Source organism: Mustelus asterias, chromosome 2 (assembly GCF_964213995.1).
Source record: "Mustelus asterias chromosome 2, sMusAst1.hap1.1, whole genome shotgun sequence".
Lineage (NCBI taxonomy): Eukaryota > Metazoa > Chordata > Chondrichthyes > Carcharhiniformes > Triakidae > Mustelus > Mustelus asterias.
Window position 1 is genome coordinate 104,455,608 of NC_135802.1, and position 26,441 is coordinate 104,482,048.

The 26,441-nt window shown below is 43.7% G+C and overlaps 1 protein-coding gene across 1 annotated transcript in view; it reads left to right on the forward strand.

The window, feature by feature from the left end:
- The first annotated feature begins 2,774 nt into the window (after positions 1-2,774).
- colq (collagen-like tail subunit (single strand of homotrimer) of asymmetric acetylcholinesterase) overlaps positions 2,775-26,441 on the forward strand; it is a 108,063-nt gene continuing 84,396 nt past the window's right edge. Inside the window, exons 1-2 of the mRNA XM_078228356.1 lie at positions 2,775-2,863; positions 22,137-22,278. Of these exons, the coding sequence (XP_078084482.1) occupies positions 22,182-22,278 (97 nt within the window). The 5' untranslated portion in view covers positions 2,775-2,863; positions 22,137-22,181. The remainder of the gene's footprint in view (positions 2,864-22,136; positions 22,279-26,441) is intronic.

Below are 26,441 nucleotides of genomic sequence, written 5' to 3' on the forward strand. Positions count from 1 at the left end.
ATCGCAAGATCAGCTATAATTGTACTGAATTGCAGAGCAGGCTCAATGGGCCATGTCATTTACTCCTGCTCCTATTTCTTATGTCCTTATGTTATTATGTTCTCAGTAATGATGACACTAAAAGCTATCATCAATTGTTGTAAAATCCTATCTTGTTCACTAATGCCCTTTAGGGAAAGAAATCTGCCATCTACACCCAATATAAACAACAGGTGACTCCAGACCTACAGCAATGCGGTTGACTCTTAGCTGCCCTCTGAAATAGCCTAACAAACCACTCAGTTCAAGGATGGGTAACAAGGCTCACATCCTTGAAAGAATAAAAAAAATGCTTGCACTCACATGGATCACGCAGACTTTGATAAAATGCAGACGCATGGCCTACAATTTTCCTTTTCACTTCCATAAGGAAGGATTCAGTCAATCCAACACTATTGTTTCTATTAGATGCCAGGTAGTTTTATATGTGGCGTGGTATCACCCGAACCAGAACATAAGTGTTTGCTGCCCTGGCACACAAGATTTCCTTTAACTGGAAAGAATCATTTTTTTCCTCCAACTTCCACTGAATTGACAGGCCTCATAAGAAAAATGTCAATATTGGTAGGTGCTTTATCAAGTATTCCCTAACATCAGCTTTATCCGGTCATGAAGTGACAAGCCTGAGTACCTCGTCAAAGAGTAAGAAGGTAATTAAATCAATGGCCCCATACTTTACCAGTCAATTAGCTAATGGGTATTTTCCAAAAGTGTGGGCAATCTAATGCTGATGTTGAAAAACTGTAAGCTATACCTTGAACAGATAAAGTTTGATCTCTGTATCAGAACAGCATGAAGTTTGAAATAAACAATTATATCAATAACTCCAATTGATTGCAATAAACTAGCAAAATGCTTTTTACAAATTTAGCTCTTTTTTCTGGCAAGTTTCAGTTTCGTGCGTTCAATTTGTAACTTCTTTTGTAAAATACAATTGCTACTTAGTTTGTTTTAGAACAGTTGAAGCAGCCCCCAAAAGTTGCTGATCAAGTGGGAAACTGAATCCTCATTCGCTCTCTTAAAGCTAGGATTTATTAGTCACAAGTAGGCTTACATTAACACTGCAATGAAATTACTGTGAAAATCCCCTGGTTGCCGCACTCCGACGCCTGTTTGGGTACACTGAGGGAGAATTTAGCATGGCCAATTTATCTAACCAGTACATCTCTCGGACTCTGCAAATCAGTATCTGTATAAAGCATTTGTAATCTTTAGCGGCTGATTATTTGGTTGATGGACATTTGCGTTGGAAGACTATGCTGTGGCAGTATTGTGCAACTCTTGTGCTTGCTTGGTCTCCACAAGAGCTGTGTGTTTTTCTGCGTTATCAGAATTCATCAACAGTTTTGCCCAGAGCTTTTCATTAATTAACTTCAGCCTTTAATGAAAGAGAAAAAAATTGATTTAACCTTAATTTGTGCAAAAAACAGTCTTAGTGAAAGCAATACCACGCTGTGTATAGCTCTCTCCTTAATTGCATTGCCATTAACTCTAGAATAAAATAGAAAGGTTTAATAAATCAGATTTATGTGGTGCAGTAGATCAATAACCTTATACTGTGGTAGACTGCGGACCTATCCCTGGGAGACTGATCAAGGTCCATGGAGTGGTAAGAACTCTGTACATTTTTTCATCTTTACTCATTGTTTCCCTTCAAACCCCAGTCTGGGGATTTGAAGGCAACAGCGACTATTTCATAATAGCTTTTTAATGTATGAGAAATTTACCTGGTGCAGGCAGAGGCAACAGGGCGGATACAAGAATATCCTGGGGTTTGTTTTCATTACTTCATTAATTTCCAGTGTTCAACTTCCCTCAACTGGATCAGGCTGAAATACAATTCAAGTCCATTTGGTACAATTCAGGTACATTTCTTACAGGTTGGTCTGCAGCAGCAGCTCGGTGCACAGGTGATATCATTAGATCTGTAATTACATGTTGGAAAATAAAGACCCAAAGCAATAAATTCAAGCACTTTTATTGAAAGAGGTAAGTTCTGTTGTTGAATGTACAGCTCCAGTATAAACTGTTGAAAACTGGGTGTATGGAAGCAAATTAAATAAGGATGTGGCAGAAACTATAGAATGTTGAATTAAAGTTAGACCAAGATAGCAAGCAGCTATCTGGAACCGAGCAGGCATCAGGAAGTTATGTATTGGGAGAGTAGCGTGCGGTAATGGTTGTAATTCAGTTTGAGTATTTATTTTCGTTTAATATTTCAAGTCAGTTTCTAAAATCTGTTTACAGATTTGTTCTGGGGGCAAGCGAGCGGGGGCGGGTGGGGGTGGTTTAGAGGAGGAGGGGGTAGCCTCGAGTAGCTCACATTAACCAGCCCCTACTTTATGAGGCCAGGGGGCAAGTGTCTGAGTTGAGTTGCTTGTTGTTATTGTCTCTAGATTGGCTCCATGTGATTTGAACTCTGTGAAGAAGCGCCTCGGGATGGTGTGTGTGGACTGGCAGCCAGTGGGGGGATTCAATGTGCTCTGCAGAAGGTGAGCGCCTCCTCGCTGCCACTTAGCCGCTCTCAGCTTCCTGAGGGGGGCTCCAGCAGCCCACTTGGGTATTTTAAACATCGCATCCCATTCTCTGGCTACAAGAAGAATATCTTTTTTTCAAATCAGGCGTTACACGCTGAGATCAAAGATATGAAAAACGCACCGGGTATTCTGCCGATTACCTGGAGAGGGGAATCTTGGCATTTTTATTGAAAGCAGCCTCGCTCGGCTGCAGCATCACGTTGAGGTTTGAATGTGTGGTCAGAGCAATGGGATCACCAGAAGAGGGGCTTTAGGATTGACTTTGCAGAATTGAAAGGTCTAAAAAGGTAAGCGAGAGAGTTATATTCCACCCTCAGTGATATAAGATCCTAATTTTAATGAGACTTTGTTTTATTTACGTTTGTGACCAGCCCCAACTCGATCGCTGTAACTTGGTTGAAGCTTATGTTTTACAATGAGGATTACAATCCCCCAAATTGCCCCAAGTCATTAAAAATTCCTCATTCTACAAGAGAGCGGATGGCTCCAGCAGCGAACAGTTCAGATGTTTCTGCGTACGATCATTTTATGTGAATCTCTTTAAGACTGAGCAAAAAACGAAGCTAATGGGTGTCTTATTCGATCAGTAATTCGCAGCATTTCGGAAAATCAAAAGCAGCAGGGCTTGTAGTTCCCGTCCCTCTAACGTCAAAATGAATAGACTCTCTTTATTGGATTATGATGAATGGGGCGGTATTTAAATTGGGTTTGCGATTATTAAGGGTGGCGTCTAGTGGATTTGGGATTAATAGAAGTGGCACTTTTAATGGAGTTAGGATTCATAGAGATCTTTGGTTTGGAATTGATGGGGATGTTCCTTCATTGGGTTATAGGATTTACAGAAGTGTCTTTATTGTAAATGCTGGAAAATCTCTGCAGATCTGACAACATCTGTGGGGAGAGAATAGAGCCAGAGCTCTGATGAAGAGTCATCCAGATTCGAAACGTTGGCTCTATTCTCTCTCTACAGATGCTGTCAGACCTGCTGAGATTTTCCAGCATTTTCTGTTTTTGTTTCAAATTCCACATCCGCAGTATTTTGCTTTTATTTTAGTGTTTTTATTGTGGTTGGAATGAATTGGGAAGTACCTTTGAGATTAGGAATAACAGACGAGGTATAGTTATTGCTATGAAATTAATCCAGGGCTATTTATTGGCATTAGATTAAGATAGGTGGGGTTATTTTGGCTTCATCAATGATCTTCCCTCCAGAATAAGGTTGGAAATGGGGATGATTGTTCAGGAACATTTACAACTCCTCACATGCTGAGACAGTCCATGCCCACATGCAGCAAATAGTGGGGACCCACGTCTAGAGTCCCCATCTCATTCTCACACTGGGGGTCTTTCCTAGTTGTGGCTTTAGAAGTGGATCAATTGTCCACTCCATGAAGGAAGCACCTCATTATGATAGTTAAAATCCCAGCTGGGGTGATTTCACAATGTTCATGGTAATAGCTGTCAGTGGAGCCTCTCAGCACCCTGATGCAGGTCAGAAACACCACGGGCAGAACAAAGTTGCCTTTATGGCAGTACAGTGGCACAGTGGTTAGCACTGCTGCCTCAAAGCGCCAGGGACTCAGGTTTGATTCCCAGCTTGGATCACTGTCTATGTGGAGTTTGCACGTTCTCCCCGTTCTCCTCGTGTCTGTGTGGGTTTCCTCCGGGTGCTCCAGTTTCCTGCCACATTCTGAAAGACGTGCAGGTTAGGTGCATTTGCCATGCTAAATTCTCTCTCAGTACCCGAACAGATGCCGGAGTGTGGCGACTAGGGGATTTTCACAGTAACTTCATTGCAGTGTTAATGTAAGCCTACTTGTGACACTAATAAATAAACTTAAACTTCTTTAAGGGCAATTAGAGAATGGATAATTAGAGGATGGGCAATAAATGCCAGCCTAGCCAGTGACACCCAAATCCCATGAATGAATTAAACAAAAACATAGAGGTGCTCTCACTGGCTTGCACATCAGTCATCAAATAACCAGGATCTAGACTGATAGGTTAATCGGGACAGATCAGAAACCCCTTAGCCCACTGGGTCTGTTTTTGCTCCGAGAGTGACCTTGCCTGAAAGCAGCCCCTTGTTTGCAACATGAAGCCTTGGGTTCTGATGGTCATTTGGCCTGCCAGAGGGAGATGGTGCCCTCCAAGGAGATGGTGCCCTCCATGCACGGGAGGTGGGAGCAAATACCATGGACATTGTGAAATCATCCTAATTGGGATTTTAACTATCATATTGAGATGCTTCCTTCATGGAATGGGCAATTGATCCACTTCCAAAGCCACACCTAGGAAAGACTCCCAGTGTGGAAATGAGGTGGGAACCAATCCAGACATGGGTCTCCACTATTTGCTCCATGCGGGTATTGACTACTTCAGTATGTGAGGAGTTGTGAATGTTCCTGAACATTGTGCAATCATCAGCAACCATCCCCATTTCTAACATTATTTTGGAGGGAAGGTCATTGATGAAGCAGCTGAAGATGGTTGGGTCTAGGACACTACCCTCAATGATGTCCTGAGGCTGAGATGATTGAACAAACATTCTTAATTTTTGCCAGGTATGACTCTAAACAATGAAGAGTTTCACCTTGATTCCCATTGACATCAATCTTGCTCGGGATTCTTGATGCCACACTCAGTCAAATGCTGCTTTATGTCAAGGGCAGTCACTCTAACATTCAATTCTTTATGTCCATGTTTGGACTCAGGCTTGAGGTCAAGTGCTGAGTGACCCTGGCAGAATCCAAACTGTGTATTGGTGAGCAGGCTATTGATAAGCAATTGTTGATGACCCTTTTCATCACTTTACTGATGATTGATGGGGCAGTAATTGGCCGTACTGGATTTGTGGGCAGGACTTAACCTTGGAAATTTTCCATTTTGACTGGTAGATGTGAGTGTATCTGTCCTGAAGCTGCTTGGAAATGGGTGTGGCTAGTTCTAGAGCAAAAACCTTCAGTAGTACAGCCTGGATTCAGGCAGGGCCCAAAGTTTTTTTGCTGTATCTGGTGCTTTAAGGCAGTCCTTAATATGATGTGGAGTGAATCGAATTGGCTAAAGACTAGCATCTGTGATGTTTGAGACTTCAAGAGAAGGCCAAGATGGATCATCCACTCAGCACTTGTGGATGAAGATGGTAGTAAATGCGTCAGTCTTGTCTGTTGCACCAACATGCTGGGCCCCCACATCATTGAGAGCAGGGATGTTTTTGGAGCTTCCTCCTCCAGTTAATTGTTTAATTGTCTGCCACAATTCACCATTTAATTTGACCAATGGTTGTGGGATCACTTAGCTCATGCTGCTTTCATTGTTTGGGATGCAAGTCGTCCTGTGTTGCAGCTTCACCAGCTGGCACCTCATTATTAGGTATCCCTGGTACTGCTCCTGGCATGCTTACCTACATTCCTCATTGAAGCAGGGCTGAACCACTAGCTTGATGGGAATGGTGGAGTCAGGGCTATACTGGACCATGAGATTACAGATTGTGGTTGAATACAGTTCTGCTGTTGCTGATGGCCCCACAGCACCTCATGAATGCCCAGTTTTGAGTTGCTAGATCTGTTCTGAATCTTTGCCACATAGCATAGTGGTCATGCCACACAACATGACAGAGGATAAGAAGAATCTGCACATTTGCAATTGAACGATGTTCCAAAGCATTCTCAACGCAGTCATTTAATTCACTTTTAAAGCAATCTGTCCTCACTTTGTGTTACTTTTATTGATAGTACAGTTCGAGTGCATAGAATGCCTTTGACTTATTGAAGTATAGCAGTTTCCAGGAGCACTTTGAGCTTATTACCCAATCATCCCCATTCTGTCTTGGAATGTTGTGGCCCAAAGTTTATTTATAAAACAAACAAGAGTCTGCAACAAACAGAACTCATGACCAAAGCTACACTGCCTTCTTCTGATAAAAGCATGATTTCGCCAGCAAAATGCAGTGAGTGGAGGGTAGTTATTCAAAAGGATTGTGAGGTGTTCTCTCCTACCAATGCTGGCATGTTCAGATGCATCTATGATAGGTAGATTGGGGGTAAGTTTAAATAAGTTTTAAGGCTTTTCTCTCTAGTTTGCTCTCCCACCAGCTGTCGAAGGTGCAGTCTGATAGATGTATTCTTCAGAACTCAGTCAGTAGTGGTACCACAGAGCCAATCATAGTATTAGACATTGAAATCGTCACCTAGAGAATATTCTGTGTCTTGCTTCTTCCAAGTGGTATTCAACATGAAAGACTACTGATTCACCCGCTGAGGGAGGTCGGTAGGTGACAGCTAGCAGGAGGTCTCCTTGCCCATATTGGACTTAATGCCATGAGGTCAATGGGATCCGGAGTCAACATTGAGAACTCCCAGAAGCACTCTCTCTGAATATAGAACATAGAACAGTATAGAACAGTACAGCACAGAACAGGCCCTTCGACCCACGATGTTGTGCCGAGCTTTATCTGAAACCAAGATCAAGTTATCCCACTCCCTATCATCCTGGTGTGCTCCATGTGCCTATCCAATAACCGCTTAAATGTTCCTAAAGTGTCTGACTCCACTATCACTGCAGGCAGTCCATTCCACACCCCAACCACTCTCTGCGTAAAGAACCTACCTCTGATATCCTTCCTATATCTCCCACCATGAACCCTATAGTTATGCCCCCTTGTAATAGCTCCATCCACCCGAGGAAATAGTCTTTGAACGTTCACTCTATCTATCCCCTTCATCATTTTATAAACCTCTATTAAGTCTCCCCTCAGCCTCCTCCGCTCCAGAGAGAACAGCCCTAGCTCCCTCAACCTTTCCTCATAAGACCTACCCTCCAAACCAGGCAGCATCCTGGTAAATCTCCTCTGCACTCTTTCCAGCACTTCCACATCCTTCTTATAGTGAGGTGACCAGAACTGCACACAATATGCCAAATGTGGTCTCACCAAGGTCCTGTACAGTTGCAGCATAACCCAACGGCTCTTAAACTCCAACCCCCTGTTAATAAAAGCTAACACACTATAGGCCTTCTTCACAGCTCTATCCACTTGAGTGGCAACCTTTAGAGATCTGTGGATATGGACCCCAAGGTCTCTCTGTTCCTCCACAGTCTTCAGAACCCTACCTTTGACCCTGTAATCCACATTTAAATTAGTCCTACCAAAATGAATCACCTCACATTTATCAGGGTTAAACTCCATTTGCCATTTTTCAGCCCAGCTTTGCATCCTATCTATGTCTCTTTGCAGCCTACAACAGCCCTCCACCTCATCCACTACTCCACCAATCTTGGTGTCATCAGCAAATTTACTGATCCACCCTTCAGCCCCCTCCTCAGGGCGGCACGGTAGCACAGTGGTTAGCACTGCTGCTTCGCAGCTCCAGGGACCTGGGTTCGATTCCCGGCTTGGGTCACTGTCTGTGTGGAGTTTGCACATTCTCCTCGTGTCTGCGTGGGTTTCCTCCGGGTGCTCCGGTTTCCTCCCACAGTCCAAAGATGTGCGGGTTAAGTTGATTGGCCATGCTAAAATTGCCCCTTAGTGTCCTGAGATGCGTAGGTTAGAGGGATTAGTGGGTAAAATATGTAGGGATATGGGGGTAGGGCCTGGGTGGGATTGTGGTCGGTGCAGACTCGATGGGCCGAATGGCCTCTTTCTGTACTGTAGGGTTTCTATGATTTCTATGATTTCCTCTAAGTCATTAATAAAAATCACAAAGAGCAGAGGACCAAGCACTGATCCCTGCGGCACTCCGCTAGCAACCTGCCTCCAATCCGAAAATTTTCCATCCACCACCACCCTCTGTCTTCGATCAGACAGCCAGTTACCTATCCAATCGGCCAACTTTCCCTCTATCCCACACCTCCTCACTTTCATCATAAGCCGACCATGGGGGACCTTATCAAATGCCTTACTAAAATCCATGTATATGACATCAACTGCCCTACCTTCATCAACACACTTAGTTACCTCCTCAAAAAATTCAATCAAATTTGTGAGGCACAACTTGCCCTTCACGAATCCGTGCTGACTATCCCGGATTAATCCGCATCTTTCTAAATGGTCGTAAATCCCATCCCTAAGGACCTTTTCCATCAATTTACCAACCACCGAAGTAAGACTAACCGGTCTATAATTACCAGGGTAATTTCTATTCCCTTTCTTAAACAGAGGAACAACATTCGCCACTCTCCAGTCCTCTGGCACCATCCCCGTGGACAGCGAGGACCCAAAGATCAAAGCCAAAGGCTCTGCAATCTCATCCCTTGCCTCCCAAAGAATCCTAGGATATATTTCATCAGGCCCAGGGGACTTATCGACCTTCAGTTTATTCAAAACTGCCAGGACATCCTCCCTCCGAACATCTATTTCCTCCAGCCTATTAGCCTGTAACACCGTCTCTTCCTCAAAAACATGGCCCCTCTCCTTGGTGAACACTGAAGAAAAGTATTCATTCATCACCTCGCCTATCTCTACTGACTCCATACACAAGTTCCCACTACTGTCCTTGACCGGCCCTAACCTCACCCTGGTCATTCTTTTATTCCTCACATAAGAATAAAAAGCCTTGGGGTTTTCCTTGATCCGACCCGCCAAGGACTTCTCATGTCCCCTCCTAGCTCTCCTAAGCCCCCTTTTCAGCTCATTCCTTGCTAACTTGTAACCCTCAATCGAGCCATCTGAACCTTGTTTCCTCATCCCTACATAAGCTTCCCTCTTCCTTTTCACAAGACATTCCACCGCTTTCGTGAACCATGATTCCCTCACTCGGCCATTTCCTCCTTGCCTGACAGGGACATACCTATCAAGGACACCCAGTATTTGTTCCTTGAAAAAGTTCCACTTTCCATTAGTGCCTTTCCCTGACAGTTTCTGTTCCCAATTTATGCCCCCTTTATATACATACCACCTTTGGTGGTCTGATCTGCTGGTAGGACAGGGCATGCCCAAGGACGGTGATGGAGGGTATGATTTGGTGTGTATGACTATGTAGGACAACTCTGCCAATTTTGGCACAAGCCCCCATATGATACTAAGGACTTTGTAGGTTTGATTGGGCTGGTGTTCATTTGTTGTTTATGGTGCCTAAATTGATGCCAGGACTTCTCTGTAATAATCTGGGCCATTTTGGAGGGCAATTAAGAGGTTATGGAGTCACTTGTAGACCAGATTAGATAATGGCAGCAAATTCCCTTCCCTAAAGGACTCTGGTGAACCAAATTAGTTTTTAGTGATGACTCATAACTTTTAAAAAAAATTAATTTGAGTATTATCTCTATCACAGTTAGGAATTAATAGGAGCACAATTTTTAGGGTTTAGGATTAAGAGGCATCATTACTTATTTTAGGATTAGGAAAACAATATATTTATTTGGGTTGGGATTAATAGGGATGATATCTTTTTTGGGGCCAAAATTATTAGGGGCAACATCTCTATTGTGGTTAGGCTTAATGGGAAGGATTATTTATTGGTGCGAGGGTTAATGGGGCATTTTTTAGAAAGGATTAATAGCTGCAGTATCTTTAATGGAGCTGTGATTAATAGCAGAGTGAGTTTCATTGGATTTAGGATTAAAAGGGGCAGTATCATTATTGAGATTAAGGCAAAGGGTGCACAGTACGATGGTGCAGGAAGCCTGGGAGTGAAAGGGAGTGAGGTGGTGAAAGGGGATAGTGTAGTCTGGTGAAGAGATATTGTTCTCTGCTGATGTGACTGAGAGTTCCAAAGGTTTTGCTGTCTGCCCATGCCAGAGTTAAATACATTTCCTGAAGGCTGAAGGTGAATTTGGAGTGGGAGGAGGTGGATTCAGTTGATGTGGTCCATGTAGGAACCAGCTACATAGGCAGAACTAGGAATGATATTCTGCTGAGAGAGTTTGAGCAGTTAGGATACAAATGAAAAGGCAGAAGCACATAGGCAGTCACCTTTAGATCATTACCTGAGCCACATGCCAAGTGATATGGGATCAAACAGCTTAGAGAATTAAACATGTGGCTCAAAGTGTGGTGTGGGAAGAAGGGGTTCCATTATTTGGAACACCGGTATTGGGGAAAGAAGGAACCATTCCCTTAGGATGAATTCCACTTAAACTGGACTGGCACCAACATCTTGGCAAATCATATAGCTAGAGGTATGGATAGGGCTCCAAATAAAAGAAGTGGGAATTCACTGTCAAGTGAATTTGATATAGAAATTCAAACAGAAAGGTCAAGGCAATTGTGCAGTGCAGCAATTTGGGTAAAGACAGGCTGAATGGGACAGGAAGGGGAAAAGAGTTCAACAATAACAATGCATGGATAAGGTCTATGCAGATAATGCTGGCAAAATAATAAAATTAAAGGCTCTTCATCTGAATGCATGTAAGAAGATAAATGATTTAGTGACGTAAGTAGAGATACATAGTTGACAGTAATTACCATGACAAATACAAGGCTTCAAGGTGGGAAATGGATATTCCAGGATACACAATTAGAACATATGTAGGTATCAGGATCATTCAGATGTGCTGATGAGGGAATCTTTTTAGGGAGGTGGCAAATAAAAGGCTGTGTTTGCTGACCTGTGAAGGACAGTGGGTGGATACCTGTGGCAGAGGCAGGTTAAATTGTACCCATTCCCCTCCCCCCCACCCCCACCGCTGTGAAACCAGTGGGAGCACTGAATTATGGTGTGGTAGGGGAGGAACTGCAGTCACCATTACTGTCATGGATACAAGGTTCATGGCATATGACCATCGGTGGGTGACATCTGCCTCCACAATTTCTTCACTGAATGGCATTGCTGTGATATGGACAGACACAGTAAGGAGTCTAACCACACCAGGTTAAAGTCCAAAAGGTTTATTTGGTAGCAAACGCCACTAGCTTTCGGAGCGCTGCTCCTTCGTCAGGTGAGTGGGAGATCTGCTCATAAACAGCAAACAGGGCATATAAAGACACAAACTCAATTTACAGAATAATGAATAATGATTGGAATGCGAGTCTTTACAGCTAATCAAGTCTTAAAGGTACAGACAATGTGAGTGGAAAGAGCATTAAGCACAGGTTAAAGAGATGTGTATTGACTCCAGACAGGACAGCCAGTGAGATTTTGCAAGTCCAGGCAAGTTGTGGGGGTTACAGATAGTGTGACATAAACCCAAGATCCCGGTTGAGGCTGTCCTCATGTGTGCGGAACCTGGCAATCAGTCTCTGCTCAGCGACTCTGCGCTGTCGTGTGTCGTGAAGGCCGCCTTGGAGAACGCTTACCCGAATATCAGACACCGAATGCCCATGACCGCTGTAGTGCTCCCCAACAGGAAGAGAACAGTCTTGCCTGGTGATTGTTGAGCAGTGTTCATTCATCTGTTGTCGTTGCGTCTGCATGGTTTCCCCAATGTACCATGCCTCGGGACATCCTTTCCTGCGGCATATCAGGTAGACAACGTTGGCCGAGTTGCAAGAGTATGTACCGTGTACCTGGTGGATAGTGTTCTCATGTGAGATGATGGCATCTGTGTCAATGATCCGGCACGTCTTGCAGCGGTTGCTGTGGCAGGGTTGTGTGGTGTCGTGGTCACTGTTCTCCTGAAGGCTGGGTAGTACGACAACGGGTGAATGAACACCGCTCGACAATCACCAGGCAAGACTGTTCTCTTCCTATTGGGGAGCACTTCAGCGGTCACGGGCATTCAGCCTCTGATATTTGGGTAAGCGTTCTCCGAGGCGGCCTTCACGACACACGACAGCGCAGAGTCGCTGAGCAGAGACTGATAGCCAGGTTCCGCACACATGAGGACGGCCTCAACCGGGATCTTGGGTTTATGTCACACTATCTGTAACCCCCACAACTTGCTTGGACTTGCAAAATCTCACTGGCTGTCCTGTCTGGAGACAATACACATCTCTTTAACCTGTGCTTAATATTCTCTCCACTCACATTGTCTGTACCTTTAAGACTTGATTAGCTGTAAAGACTCACATTCCAATCATTCTTCATTATTCTGTAAATTGAGCTTGTGTCTTTATATGCACTGTTTGCTGTTTATGAGCAGATCGAGGCAGATTTTTTACACAAGGAGTAGTGGGTGCCTGGAACTCATTGCCGGGGGAGGTAGTGGAAGCAGATATGGTAGTGACTTTTAAGGGGCGTCTTGACAAGTACATGAATAGGATGGGAATAGAGGGATATGGTCCTTGGAAGGGTCGGGGGTTTTAGTTAAGTCAGGCAGCATGGTCGGTGCAGGCTTGGAGGGCCGAAGGGCCTGTTCCTGTGCTGTAATTTTCTTTGTTCTTTTGTTTATCTCCCACTCACCTGACGAAGGAGCAGCGCTCCGAAAGCTAGTGGCGTTTCCTACCAAATAAACCTGTTGGACTTTAACCTGGTGTTGTTAGACTCCTTACTGTGTTTACCCCAGTCCAACGCCGGCAACTCCACATATGGACAGACGGCAGCCTTGCCATTTTCTACCTGTGAGGCCTTCAGCCTTAAATTTAACAAGGCTCTGCTCACTTGCCAGGGGGCTGACACCACAAGGGAGAGGTGGCCTGTGGGGGGGGGGGGGGGGGGGGGGCTTTGGGCTGCTTACAAGTTCTCCATATGCTGTTGAATTGACAATTAACTGATCCCAATTGCCTACCCATCATTGCTGAGTGGCTTGGATCCTGCTATCTTGTCCCCAATTCTGACCAGGTCATTTGGGGGAATGTGTTGAGGAGCAGGTTCAACAAGTAACTTTCAAATTTTGTTCCCTGTCCCACTTCCAAACTTACTCCTAAAGGGCCAGTAAGATTCCTCCCAACAAAGGCAGGCAGGAGGGAAAAGAGTTGGAGTAGTCCTAATAATTAAGGATAACATAAGGACTGTAGGAAGAAAGAATCTTGAAAGAAAGTACCAAGAAGCAGAATCAGTAAGGATGATTAGGAATAACAAAGGCTGGAGGAAATGTTTTATGGATCTCCTAATAGTCACTATACCATTAGACAGAACATTAAGCAAGAAACACTTGGAGATTATAACAAAGACAATGTAATAATCATTAGGACTTTAATCTTCATATAAACTGGACAAATTAAGTTAGCAAAGGTAGTCTGGAAGATTAATTTGTAGACTGTTTATGGAACAGCTTACTAGAACAATATTTTGTGGTACCAACTTGAGACGAAATTATTTTAGATCTAGCATTGTGCAATGATTCTGGATTAATTAGTAAACTCAAAATAAAAGATCCCCTCAGAAAAAGCAATTGAGTTCTATGTTAAATTTGAGACTGACAAATCTGAGTCCAAAATAAGAATTGTAAGCAAAAGTAAAACCAATTCCATTGGTATGACAGGAGAGCAGGCTATGGTTAATTTGGTTAATAGACTAAAAAATATCTTTGGAAGGGTCACCCTGACTCGAAATGTTGGCTCTATTCTCTCTCCACAGATGCTGTGAGTCCTGCTGAGTTTTTCCAGCATTTTCTGTTTTTGTTTCAGATTCCAGCATCTGCAGTATTTTGCCTTTCGCTAAAGTTCCTGATTCCTTGCAGGCACAGACAGAAAATGATCATGTGATGAAAATATTGCAGATAAAATAATTTTTTTGTATCCGACTTCACAATGGATGACTCAAATTACATCTTGAAATAGGACGTAACCAAGAGATTAATAAGACTGAGGAGCATAAAATAATTGATATCAGCATTGAAAAAGTATCAGAAAGACTCATGGAGCTAAAAGCCAGCAAATCTTGAAGAGCTGATGTTCTACATCCTAGAGTTTTAAAAGCAGTAGCTGCAGAGATAGGTAGGTTCACTGCTTATAATTTACCTACATTTCCTAGATTTTAGAATAGTCCCATTAGATTGGAAGTCAGCAAATATAACGCCACAATTCAAAACAAAAGAGAAAAAGCAGGGAAGTACAGGCCATACTGTTAGCTTAACGTGAATAGTTGGGAAAATGTTGGTATCTGTTATTAATGAAGTCTTAAGAATACACTTAGATAATCATTCTTTTAGGTGCCACGTAAAAGGTTAATATGCAAAATAAGGGCTTGTGTTTGGGGTAATATATTAGCTCAGATGGAGAATTGGGTAATGAACAGAATTTAGTGAGTTGGAATAAATGCGGCATTTTCACCTTGTCAGGCTATAACTGGTGGAGTGCCACAAGCATCAATGCTGGGGTCTTAGCTATTTACAATCTATTTCAATAACTAAGTTGAAGAGAGCAAGAGTAATGCATCCAAATTCACTGATAGTACATGGTGGGAATGCAATCTGTAAGGAGATGTTGACAGGTTAAGTGAATGAGCAACAAGGTGGCAGACAGTGTATAATCTGGGAAGTGTCAGGTAATTTGCTTTTGTGGTAACGATAGAAAATAGAATACTTCAAAAAAGTATTCTGTTAATATTTTAATCTTTTAGCCTTGATGGTCATAGAGACTTAAATGTGCATGCACAAGAAATATAGAAAGTTAGCATGCAGATACAGCAACAATTAGGAAGACAAATGGCAAGTTTGCCTTCATTGCAAAGGGGTTGAAGTAAAATAATAAGTCTTTTCCTAATTGTATAGAGAATTGCTGAGGCCACACTTGGTGTACTGTGCGCAGTTATGGTCCCCATTTCTAAGGAAGCATATACTTGCCTTGGAGCCAGCACAGCAAAGGTTCATTAGATTGGTTCCTTGGATAAGACAGTTGCCCTATAATGTGAGGCTGAGTGAATTGGGCCGATACTCTCTGGACTTTAGAAGAATGGGAAGCAATTTCATTGAAAATTAGAAGGTTCTGAAGAGGAGTTGACAGGGTGGATGCCAAAAGGTTGTTTCCCCTTCTTGGGGAATCTAGAACGGATGTAGAGGACACTGTCTCAGGGTAAGTTGCTAGTTATTGAGGACAGAGATGAGAATTTTCATTACTCAGAATGTTGTATTTCTTTGGAACTCTAACCCAGAGGCTCCATCACTGAATATATTCAAGGCTGAGACGGACAGATTGTGGATCCCTCTGGGAGTCTGGGCAGGAAAGTGGAGTTGAGATAGAAAATGCACCACAACCATATTGAATAGTGGAGGAGGCTCAAAGCCCTTTATAGTCTACCCCAGCTCATTTATTTTATGTTCTCTATTTGGATGGATAAATAACTGTGATATCTTTATTAAGGTTGGGATTAATATGGGCAGTATCTTTATTGAATTTAAGATTAATGGGGCAGTATTTTTATCGGTGTTAGAATTAATAGAAGTGATATCTTTATTGGAGAAAAGATTAGCACAAGACAATTATCCTTTATGCGAAACTAGATCAATGGGAAGTTTTCAGGAGAGGATGGCACCTGTACAAGAAGGACGAGTCACAACTAAGTTGGAAGGGCACGAATATCCTGGCTGGGAGTTTTGCTAGTGCAGTTCGGGGGGGTTTAAACCAGTATGGCAGGGGGGTGGGGATCAAAATATTAGGTCGACAAGTGTAGAGGCTGGGGACGAGCTTGGGGCTGGGACAAGGCTGGCAAAGAAGAAGAGCACTCTGGGGGAGGATGACCTCACTGGGCCTGGAGGTCTGGAGTGCTTATACTTCAATGCAAGGAGCGTAGCAGGTAAGACAGACGAACGTAGGGTCTTAATGCTCACGAGGAATTTGGATGTGGTTGCGGTGACAGAGACTTGGTTGAAAGAGGGACAGGACTGGCAGCTGAATATTCCGGGGTACAAGTGTTTTAGGCGAGACAGAGGAGGGGCCAAAAGAGGTGGGGGAGTAGCAGTATTAGTTGGAGAGCATATTACAGCGGTGCAGAGGGAGGACAATTCAGAGGGGTCGTGTAACGAGTCACTCTGGGTGGAGCTTAGAAACAGGAAGGGCGCAGTCACTATGTTGGGGGTATACTACAGGCCCCCCAACAGCCCAAGGGAAGTGGAAGAACGGATATGTCAGGAGCTACTGGATAGGTGCAGGAAAAATAGGGTTGTTGTCCTGGGAGACTTCAATTTCCCTGGAATAGACTGGAAATCGCTGAGAGCTGGGACTCTGAATGGGGAGGAATTTGTAAAATGCGTACAGGAGGGTTCTTTGGAACAATATGTAGATAGCCCGACTAGAGAGGGGGCTATACTGGACCTAGTACTGGGGAATGAGCCCGGTCAGGTCTTCAAAGTTTCGGTAGGGGTACATGTAGCAAATAGTGACCACAATTCTGTTAGCTTTAGGATAGTGATGGAAAAGGATGAGTGGTGTCCCAAGGGTAAGGTGTTGAATTGGGGGAAGGCTAACTTTAGTGGGATTAGGCAGAAATTAACAGCTCTTGATTGGGAGAGGCTGTTTGAGGGTAAATCCACATCTGGCATGTGGGAGTCTTTTAAGGAACAGTTGTTAGGGCTGCAGGACAGGCATGTGCCTGTAAAAAAGAAGGAAAGGAAGGGTAGGATTCGAGAACCGTGGATAACCAGGGAAATTGAGGGACTGGTCAAAAAAAAAAGAGAGGCATATGTTAGGTCCAGGCAGCTAAAAACGGAGGGAGCTCTGGAGGAGTACAAAGAAAGTAGGAAAGAACTCAAACGGGGAATTAGAAGGGCAAAAAGGGGTCACGAAATGTCCTTGGCAGACAGGATTAAGGAGAATCCCAAGGCATTTTATTCGTACGTTAGGAACAAAAGGGTTGTCAGGGAAAGAATCGGACCTCTCAGGGACAAAAGTGGGGAATTATGCTTGGAGCCCAAAGAAGTAGGGGAGATCCTAAATGAATACTTTGCGTCGGTATTCACAAAGGAGAGGGATGTGTTGACTGGGAGTGTCTCGGAGGGGAGTGTTGAACCGTTGGAGAAAATCTCCATTACAAGGGAGGAAGTGTTAGGTTTGTTAGAGAATATAAAGACTGACAAATCCCCAGGGCCTGATGGAATCTATCCAAGGCTGCTCAGGGAGACGAGAGATGAAATCGCTGGGCCTCTGACGCAAATCTTTATCTCGTCACTGGACGCAGGTGAGGTCCCAGAGGATTGGAGGATAGCTAATGTGGTCCCGTTATTTAAGAAGGGTAGGAAGGATAACCCGGGTAATTATAGGTCGGTGAGCTTGACGTCCGTGGTGGGGAAGTGGGTTGGAGAAGATTCTTAGAGATAGGATGTATGCGCATTTAGAAAGGAATAAACTCATTAACGATAGTCAGCATGGTTTTATGAGAGTGAGGTCATGCCTCACTAACCTGGTGGAGTTTTTTGAAGAAGTGACCAGAATGGTTGACGAGGGAAGGGCCGTGGATGTTGTCTGTATGGACTTTAGTAAAGCGTTTGACAAAGTCCCTCATGGTAGGCTGGTTAAAAAGGTTGGATCTCATGGGATAAAGGGGGAGGTGGCTAGATGGGTGGAGAACTGGCTTGGTCACAGAAGACAGAGGGTGGTAGTGGAAGGGTCTTTTTCCGGCTGGAGGCCTGTGACTAGTGGTGTTCCGCAGGGCTCTGTATTGGGACCTCTGCTGTTTGTGATTTATATAAACGATCTGGGGTGATCAGTAAGTTTGCGGACGACACAAAATTGGCAGGACTTGCAGATAGTGAGGAGCATTGTCAGAAGCTACAGAAGGATATAGATAGGCTGGAAATTTGGGCAAAGAAATGGCAGATGGAGTTCAATCCTAATAAATGCGAAGTGACGCATTTTGGTAGAAATAATGTAGGGAGGAGCTATACGATAAATGGCAGAACCATAAAGGGTGTAGACACGCAGAGGGACCTGGGTGTGCAAGTCCACAGATCCTTGAAGGTGACATCACAGGTGGAGAAGGTGGTGAAGAAGGCATATGGCATGCTTGCCTTTATAGGACGGGACATAGAGTATAAAAGTTGGGGTCTGATGTTGCAGATGTATAGAACGTTGGTTCGGCCGCATTTGGAATACTGTTCTGGTCGCCACACTACCAGAAGGACGTGGAGGCTTTGGAGAGAGTACAGAGGAGGTTTACCAGGATGTTGCCTGGTATGGAGGGGCTTAGTTATGAGGAGAGATTGGGTAAACTGGGGTTGTTCTCCCTGGAAAGACGGAGGATGAGGGGAGACTTAATAGAGGTGTATAAAATTATGAAAGGCATAGATAGGGTGAACAGTGGGAAGCTTTTCCCCAGGTCAGTGGTGACGTTCACGAGGGGTCACAGGTTCAAGATGAAGGGGGGGAGGTTTAACACAGATATCAGAAGGACATATTTTACACAGAGGGTGGTGGGGGCCTGGAATGCGCTGCCAGGCAAGGTGGTGGAGGCGGACACACTGGGAACGTTTAAGACTTATCTAGACAGCCATATGAACGGAGTGGGAATGGAGGGATACAAAAGAATGGTCTAGTTTGGACCAGGGAGCGGCACGGGCTTGGAGGGCCGAAGGGCCTGTTCCTGTGCTGTATTGTTCTTTGTTCTTTGTTCTTTGAAACTCTTGGGGCCAATTGCATTTTGGATTTCAATGACTTTCCTTCCATCATAAGGTCAGTAGTGGGGATGCTTGCTGATGATTGCACAATGTTCAACACCATTTGTGACTCCTCAGATACTGAAGCAGTCCATGTCCAAATGCAGCAAGACCTGGACAATATGCAGGCTTGGGATGACAGGTAACAAGCAAAATTCACACCATACAAGTATCAGGTCATGACTATAGCCAACAAGAGAGATTCTAATCACTGGCCCTTGACATTCAATGGCATGACCATCGCTGAATGTCCCACTAGCAACACCCTGCGGGTTACCATTGACCAGAAACTGAACTGGACTCGCCATATAAATACTGTGGCTACAAGAGCAGGTCAAAGACTAAGCGGGCCATCTTAGCAAATAACTTCTAAGTATCAAATGAGCGTGAAAACAGGAGAGAATCACACCTGTATTTTGGGCGAGCGTTCAGATGCAATTGTATGGCACTTAGAAAAATAAATTAGGCAAACTGTGATTGTCGCCAGTAGGGGGAGTGGACAGAACCTATTCATGCCAGGAAGCTGGCTGCTGCGTTGTAGGGGTGCTATTGCTGTGCAATAGCACCCCTACTATTGCTATTGCTATTGCAAGTGTACACAGTGCACTGAGAGATCCGACACACCCCAACCCCCTTGGATATCCCAACACCCCCCTGCCACTGATTGCTCCCCCTGATCATGACCCCACCCCCGCAATGGATTGCCACCACCATTTCTGCACTCCAGCAAATCGGCGTCCCCGATTCCCCTCGCCTGGCCAATCGACGCTCCCATTTACCCTGGCTGATCACCACCACAGTGATTCCTGGTGCAAAGTACCCTAACCTATTGAGCTCCCCATGCGCTGCCCCCCGTCATTGGACCATCCCTCTTTATGCCCCACCCCTCCCCATAAGCCCACTTGTCCCTTTAGGTTCCGCCCCGCAGCATCATGAATATTTAAATCAGCCTCACGCAGATCTGAGCCGGTAGCATCACGAGAGGTGAGAAACCGGGCATGAACCCTGTTTTATCCCTCACGCCTGATCTTGCCGGTTTGCCGCTTGCTGAGCTGGTAAAGATTGCCCCCTGGGGCTGTCCACCATCCACAAGGCACATTAAGAGTATGATGGAATGCTCTGTACTTGCCTGGATGCATGCAGCTCCAACAACACTCAAGAAGCTTGACACCATCCAGGACAAAGTAGCCTACTTGATTGGCACCCCATCCTTAAACATCCACTTGCTCTAATACTGATGCTCAGTAGCAGCAGTGTGTATTATCTACAAGAAGCACTGCAGGAACTCACCAAGGCTCCTGAGACAGCACCATCCAAACCCATGACCACCAGAATCTAGAAAGACAAGGGCAGCAGGTGCATGGCAACACCACTATTTGCAAGTTTCCCTCCAGGTCACACATCATCCTAACTTGGAAATATTTCCCTGTTCCTTCACTGTGGCTGGGTCAAAATCCTGGAGCTCCCTTTCTAACAACATTGCAGATATGCCTACACTATATGGACCGCAGCAGTTCATGAAGGCAGCTCACAACTTTCTCAAGGACGGTTAGGGATGGACAATAAATGCTGGCCTAGCTAGCGAATCCCACATCCTATGAATGAATAAAGAAAATACTTTTTCAGTCTCCCTGTGTGTTTCTGTCTGAAGATGCAGAGTAAGTTGAGTAATTGAAAACGTGCTGCATTTGTTTGGCATATAACCTGAGTTAGCTGACTGTCAGTTACAGAAAGTCTGCCTTTCAAAAACTTGTTTTTGTAGGTCATTAAAAGAGCATGCATATGTTTGTGACATTTTGGCAGTAATTAAACACATCTCTTCCAGTGTGTGGCGAAATGATACAATGTTGGTTTGGTACATGGACTATAGTGAGTGATGTGACACTGTGGATATATACATACGTATGCTTTTGCATGGTAAATATTTCTTAAATCATTTTGGAATCATATAACAATATAAAACTACACATGTTTTTGTTTCCGGAACAGTATAGCCATTTGGCAAAATCAGCTGTTATATGAGGAGGCTGAAAATATGGGACAGTTTGTTCTTAAGAAAAGGTCAGGACATTTACGATATGCTTAAATATGGGATTGTCCCTTCAAAAACAGGATATATGGTCACCCCAGAGGATAAATGTGGCTTTGTGTTTTGGGGGTTGGATTGAATGGAGCGGTGTTGTTGGTGTGATAGGGATATTTTTATTAAGGGAAGGATTAGTAGGGTCTGTACCTTTATTGGCGTTGGGAGGGACTAAATCTTGATCTCGGTTGGTATTGATAGGAGAGGTGGCTTTAGTGAGCTGCCTTCAGGGATGGTGGTATCTTTTTGAGGATTAGGTTTAAGAGGGTGGTGTTTACTTGCGTTTGAAGAATTTATTTTTGTGAGTAACATCGCTTCTGGTTTCAAATTTGCTTATTTCCTTCTAAAGGTGAGGGCACTCACACGTGAATTTGTTCCGTATTTGCTCAGATGACCAGGATTTTATTTAATGCGAACATATTAAAATAATTCATGGCCACCTGAAGAAGATGGAAAGTGAGGGGAGATAATATAATTGGAATGGTCATCATGGTGGCACAGTGGTTAGCACTGCTGCCTCATAGTGCCAGGGACCCAGGTTTGATTCCCGGCTTGGGTCACTGTCTGTCCGGAGTTTGCACATTCTCTCCATGTCTGCATGGGTTTCCTCCAGGTGCTCCGGTTTCCTCCTACAGTCTGAAAGCCGTGCAGGTTAGGTGCATCGACCATGCTAAATTCTCCCTCAGTGTACTCAAACAGGCGCTGGAGTGTGGCGACTCGGGGATTTTCACAGTAACTTAATTGCAGTGTTAATGTAAGCCTACTTGTCACACTGATTTAAAAGGCTTTAAGTATTCAAACTATTGCTGTTGGTAATTTCAAAAGCGCCTATGGAGTTTAGAGAAAGGTCCTGAGTGAGAACCGTGGTCACACTGTGTGTGTGTTTACATCTCCACACTGTCTGATGGTTCACTACATTCATCACCTTCTGGCGGTAATGGACGATGCCAGTGTCTAATATCCGCGGTGGGGCTTGTGTTGTAAAAGCAGCTGATGTGCTTTGAGTTTAAATATAGCCGGCGGGCGGTAAGGAGAAGATTTAATGGGAAATGTTTGTCATTCTTCCCCTAAAGGCAACAGCGACGCCAGCGTGAAGTTTGAATTGCAGCCGAGCCGGGATGTTCCCCATCACCTTCGGGCTGTTCCTCCAGCTCTCTGTCTACCATGTGTTGGCTGAATCCACCTTCTTGGAGAACGCTTTTCCATTACAAGCAGGTATTAACAGATGGAGTGCTCTCTCCCTCTCTCTCTCTCCCATTCCTCCTCTGCTTGGTGCTCAGTATAAAATGTTTGTCAGTCGGCAATGTGTGTAAAGGAGGGAAGCTGACAGATCTGGGGGGACTCCGCTGTAAGATCTCTCTTAAATCTTATCCCAGTAGATTAACGACTTGACCCGGATCAGGATGTGAAAAGATTGCCGATATTTACTAATGTTGTAAGCTGCCCGCGTTCATTCTATTTCGGTCGGTCCACCAGGACAGGGAACAGGGTCCAAATGTAAATGTTCCTTCTAAAAATACCCTCAGGTCTCTTCCTTATTGCCATCGGACTCCAATCGGATGTGAAGTTGGGGGGGGGGGGGGAGGTGCAGGGTAAACATCAGCTGGCTCCCTCCATATCACATATTCAGTCAGCTCTCCTGAAATAACTGTGTTCAGCCAGCGGGAATTTATGGGGAACTATTTCTAATTGTTTGCGGATGTTGCTATGGGAACGCCGAACTCAGATGGTCCTCAGCATGTTTTGGTTGGTTGGAGTTACTGAGCAGAGCGACTCAGAAGTGATTTGTCAAAGAATGCAATTAGTTAGAACACCATGGGGAGCATTATGCAACAGATGTTCTACACGGTCCTTGTAATCATATATCCAAGGTTCAGAGTGTGAAGTCCACTTTATTTTAAAGTTAAAAACCTTTCAACACTCATTCGTGGTGTAGGACTTTCTGGCAGTTTGGTTAACATCAGGTATCACACTCTGTATTGCTTAATCCATAAAATTCCAAGGTGATGTTATTGGCAACCTACTTCTGAAAAACATGCATCTAACACAGATGGGGATGTAAGGAGAATAGGTTTATAGCAAAGAATGCAAACAAAATAACATTTATACAGCAGTACAATATGTGCATTGTTTAGCAGAGTAATATTGAAGTATTATTGCCAGTAATAAATGTGTATTGTTTAACAGTGTAATAATGAAGTGTTATCGCCGTAATATATATGCATTGTTTAACAGAGAAATAATGAAGTATTATTGGCAGTAGTATTTGTGCATTGTTTAGCAAAGTAATAATGACTTGTTATCGCCAGTAATATATATGCATTGTTTAACAGAGTAATAATGAAGTATTATCACCAGTAATATAAAGGCAATGTTTACCAGACTACAAATGAAGTATTATTGCCAATAATATCTGTGCATTGTTTAGCAGAGTAATAATGAAGTTATTATCACCAGTAATATAAAAGCATTAACAGTAATAATGAAGTATAACTGTCAATACTATTTGTGCATTGTTTAACAGAGTAATATTGAAGTATTATCACCAGTAATATTTGTGCATTGTTAACAGAGTAATATTGAAGTATTATTGGCAGTAAAGTAACATTTGCTTTCAATGCAGTAGATTTACTATTTAGTCAGAAGAATCAAGAGAGACAAGTTAAATGGAACAATTTTAAAAGGTGCGGGAGAATAGAGATAGATACCTGGGATGTTTCTGCACTAACCTTTGAGGGTAGCAGAACAGGTCAGCAAAACATTAATAAAACATATGGACTTTATAAACACAGGCAGAAAGTACCAAAGCCAGTAAGTCATGCAAAGTCTGCACAAAATATTACTTTCACCCCGGCTGGGATAATGTGTCCAATTCCGAACCCCATACTTTACGAAGGAGTAAAGTCTTTGGAAAAGGCTTTGAAAGAGATTTAGTAGAACGGCTGCAGTCGAGAGTGGATTAGAATTATGTGGACAGAATTGGGAAATTAGGGTTCTTCCTCTTGCAGGAGAGAGGGCTAATGGGAGATTTGTTTAAAGTTTACTTATTTATTAATGTCACAAGTAGGCTTACATTAACACTGCTATGAAGTTACTGTGAAAATTCCCTAGCTGCCAAACTCTGATGTCTGTTCATGTACACTGAGGGAGAATTTAGCATGGCCAATGCACCTAACCAGATGATAGAGATGTTTAATGTCATGAAGATCTTAGGGAGAGTAAAAGTATTGCAAGTGTTTCCAATGGCTGAAGAGTTGATAACCTGACAGACTTAAGGTGATTTGTTTTTATTCATTCATGGGACATGGGCATCACTGTTTAGGCCAACATTTATTGCCCATTCTTTGTTGCCCTTGGGAAGGTGTTGGTGAGCTGCCTTCTTGAACCTCTGTGGTCCTTGAAGTGTAAGTGCACCCATAGTGCTTCTAAGGAGGGAGTTCCAGGATTTTGACCCAGCGTCAATGAAGGAATGGCAACATATTTCCAAGTCAGGATGGGCAGTGACTTGAAGGGGAACTTCCAGTGGTGACATTCCCAAGTATCTGCTGCCCTTGGCCTTCTAGATGGTAGTGGTTGTGGGTTTGGAAGGTACTGCATAAGGAGATTTGGTGAGGTTGTGCAGTGCATTTTTCAGATGGTATGCATGGCTGCCAGTGGCGGAGGGGTGAATGTTTGTGGAAAGGGAGCAATCAAATGGGCTGCTCTGTCCTGGATGGTGTCAAGCTTGAGTGCTGTTGGAGCTGCACTCATCCAAGCAAGTGGAGAATATTTATTCCATCACACTCCTGACTTGTGCCTTGTAGATGGTGGACAGACTTTGGGGAGTCTGGCGGTGAGTTACTCCACTGGATTCCCAGCTTCTGACCTGCTCTTTTATCCACAGTATTTATATGGCTAGTCCAGTTCAGTTTCTGAATTGATAAAATGACAAAAGTGACATGAGAAAAAGTACTTTTTATGCAGTGATTGATTTAGATTTGCAATGCACTGCCTAATGGGGTGAATAGCAGCTGTCAAAATGGAACTGGTTGAAGACTTGAAGGAAAAAAAACACTGTAGGGAAAGGAACCAGGGTGTGGGACTACCTGGATTGCTCTTCAGAAGACCCAGCACAGAGTCAATAGGCTGAATGGTCTCTTTCTGTGCTACGCTATTCTATGATTTTGTGATGCTGATCTATTCAAGACATATATACGTCCATAATAGCTGTTGGGCTCTGACAATAATTATTTATATGGTACCTAAGAAGAAAAATACTGCAGTGAAAATAAATGCTTTAGAATTACATTTCCAGAGGAAAGCCATACAAATATATCAGTGTAACTGATCTGGCCAAGAAAAAATAATAATTTTATGTTTGCGTTGTGTCACTATTAAGATTAATTATTAGATTTTTATAAACTAATGTTTTAAATAATATTTTGAAAGATTTTTCATGATATTTCTACCTCTACCTTCACCCCATGTTTATGTTCAATCTTTATTTTGCCCTTTGTAAAAAATTTGAAAAGTGATTTGATTCTAGAGATTATAATTTCCTGGTGGGCTGTCTGTGTGAATTCTTTAATGTGATTGAGGTACATATTTAATTGAGTTACAGATAGAGAGATATCTGTCTGTCAACATCTATTAATTATATATCTACATATATACACACACAGATTTAGTCAAGTGATTTGGTGGGGAGGGCAGGGGGGTGGGGCAGGTGTTGAGAGGCGGAGGGGAGTGCAGGGCAGAAAAGTGGAGTTAAAGCCACTATTAGATCAGTCATTATCTTATTGAATGGTGGAGCAAGCTTGATGGGCTGAATGGCTTATTCATGCTCCAATTTTTATATTTTTATGTTCACGTAGTTCCTTGCTTATACTACTGTGAAGATAGAAGCCTTTAATGCTGCTTCACAGCTCCAGGGACCTGGGTTCGATTCCCGGCTCGGGTCACTGTCTGTGTGGAGTTTGCGCATTCTCCTCGTGTCTGCGTGGGTTTCCTCCGGGTGCTCCGGTTTCCTCCCACAGTCCAAAGATGTGCGGGTTAGGTTGATTGGCCATTGTAAAATTGCCCCTTAGTGTCCTGAGGTGTGTAGGTTAGAGGGATTAGCGGGTAAAAATATGTAGGGATATGGGGGTAGGGCCTGGGTGGGATTGTGGTCGGTGCAGACTCGATGGGCCGAATGGCCTCTTCCTGCACTGTAGGATTTCTATGATTTCTTCTATGATAATGCTGTCTAACAGTGGCAAAGAGTTAGATTTCTACCAGTTATGTTCCCTGCAGTTATGTTAAGTGGACAACACCCCATGACAACTTACCTGCTGCAGCTTATCCCCACTTCATATTTCTTCAAAGGGTGCTGCAAGCATAATTAAAACACTTTGGCAAAA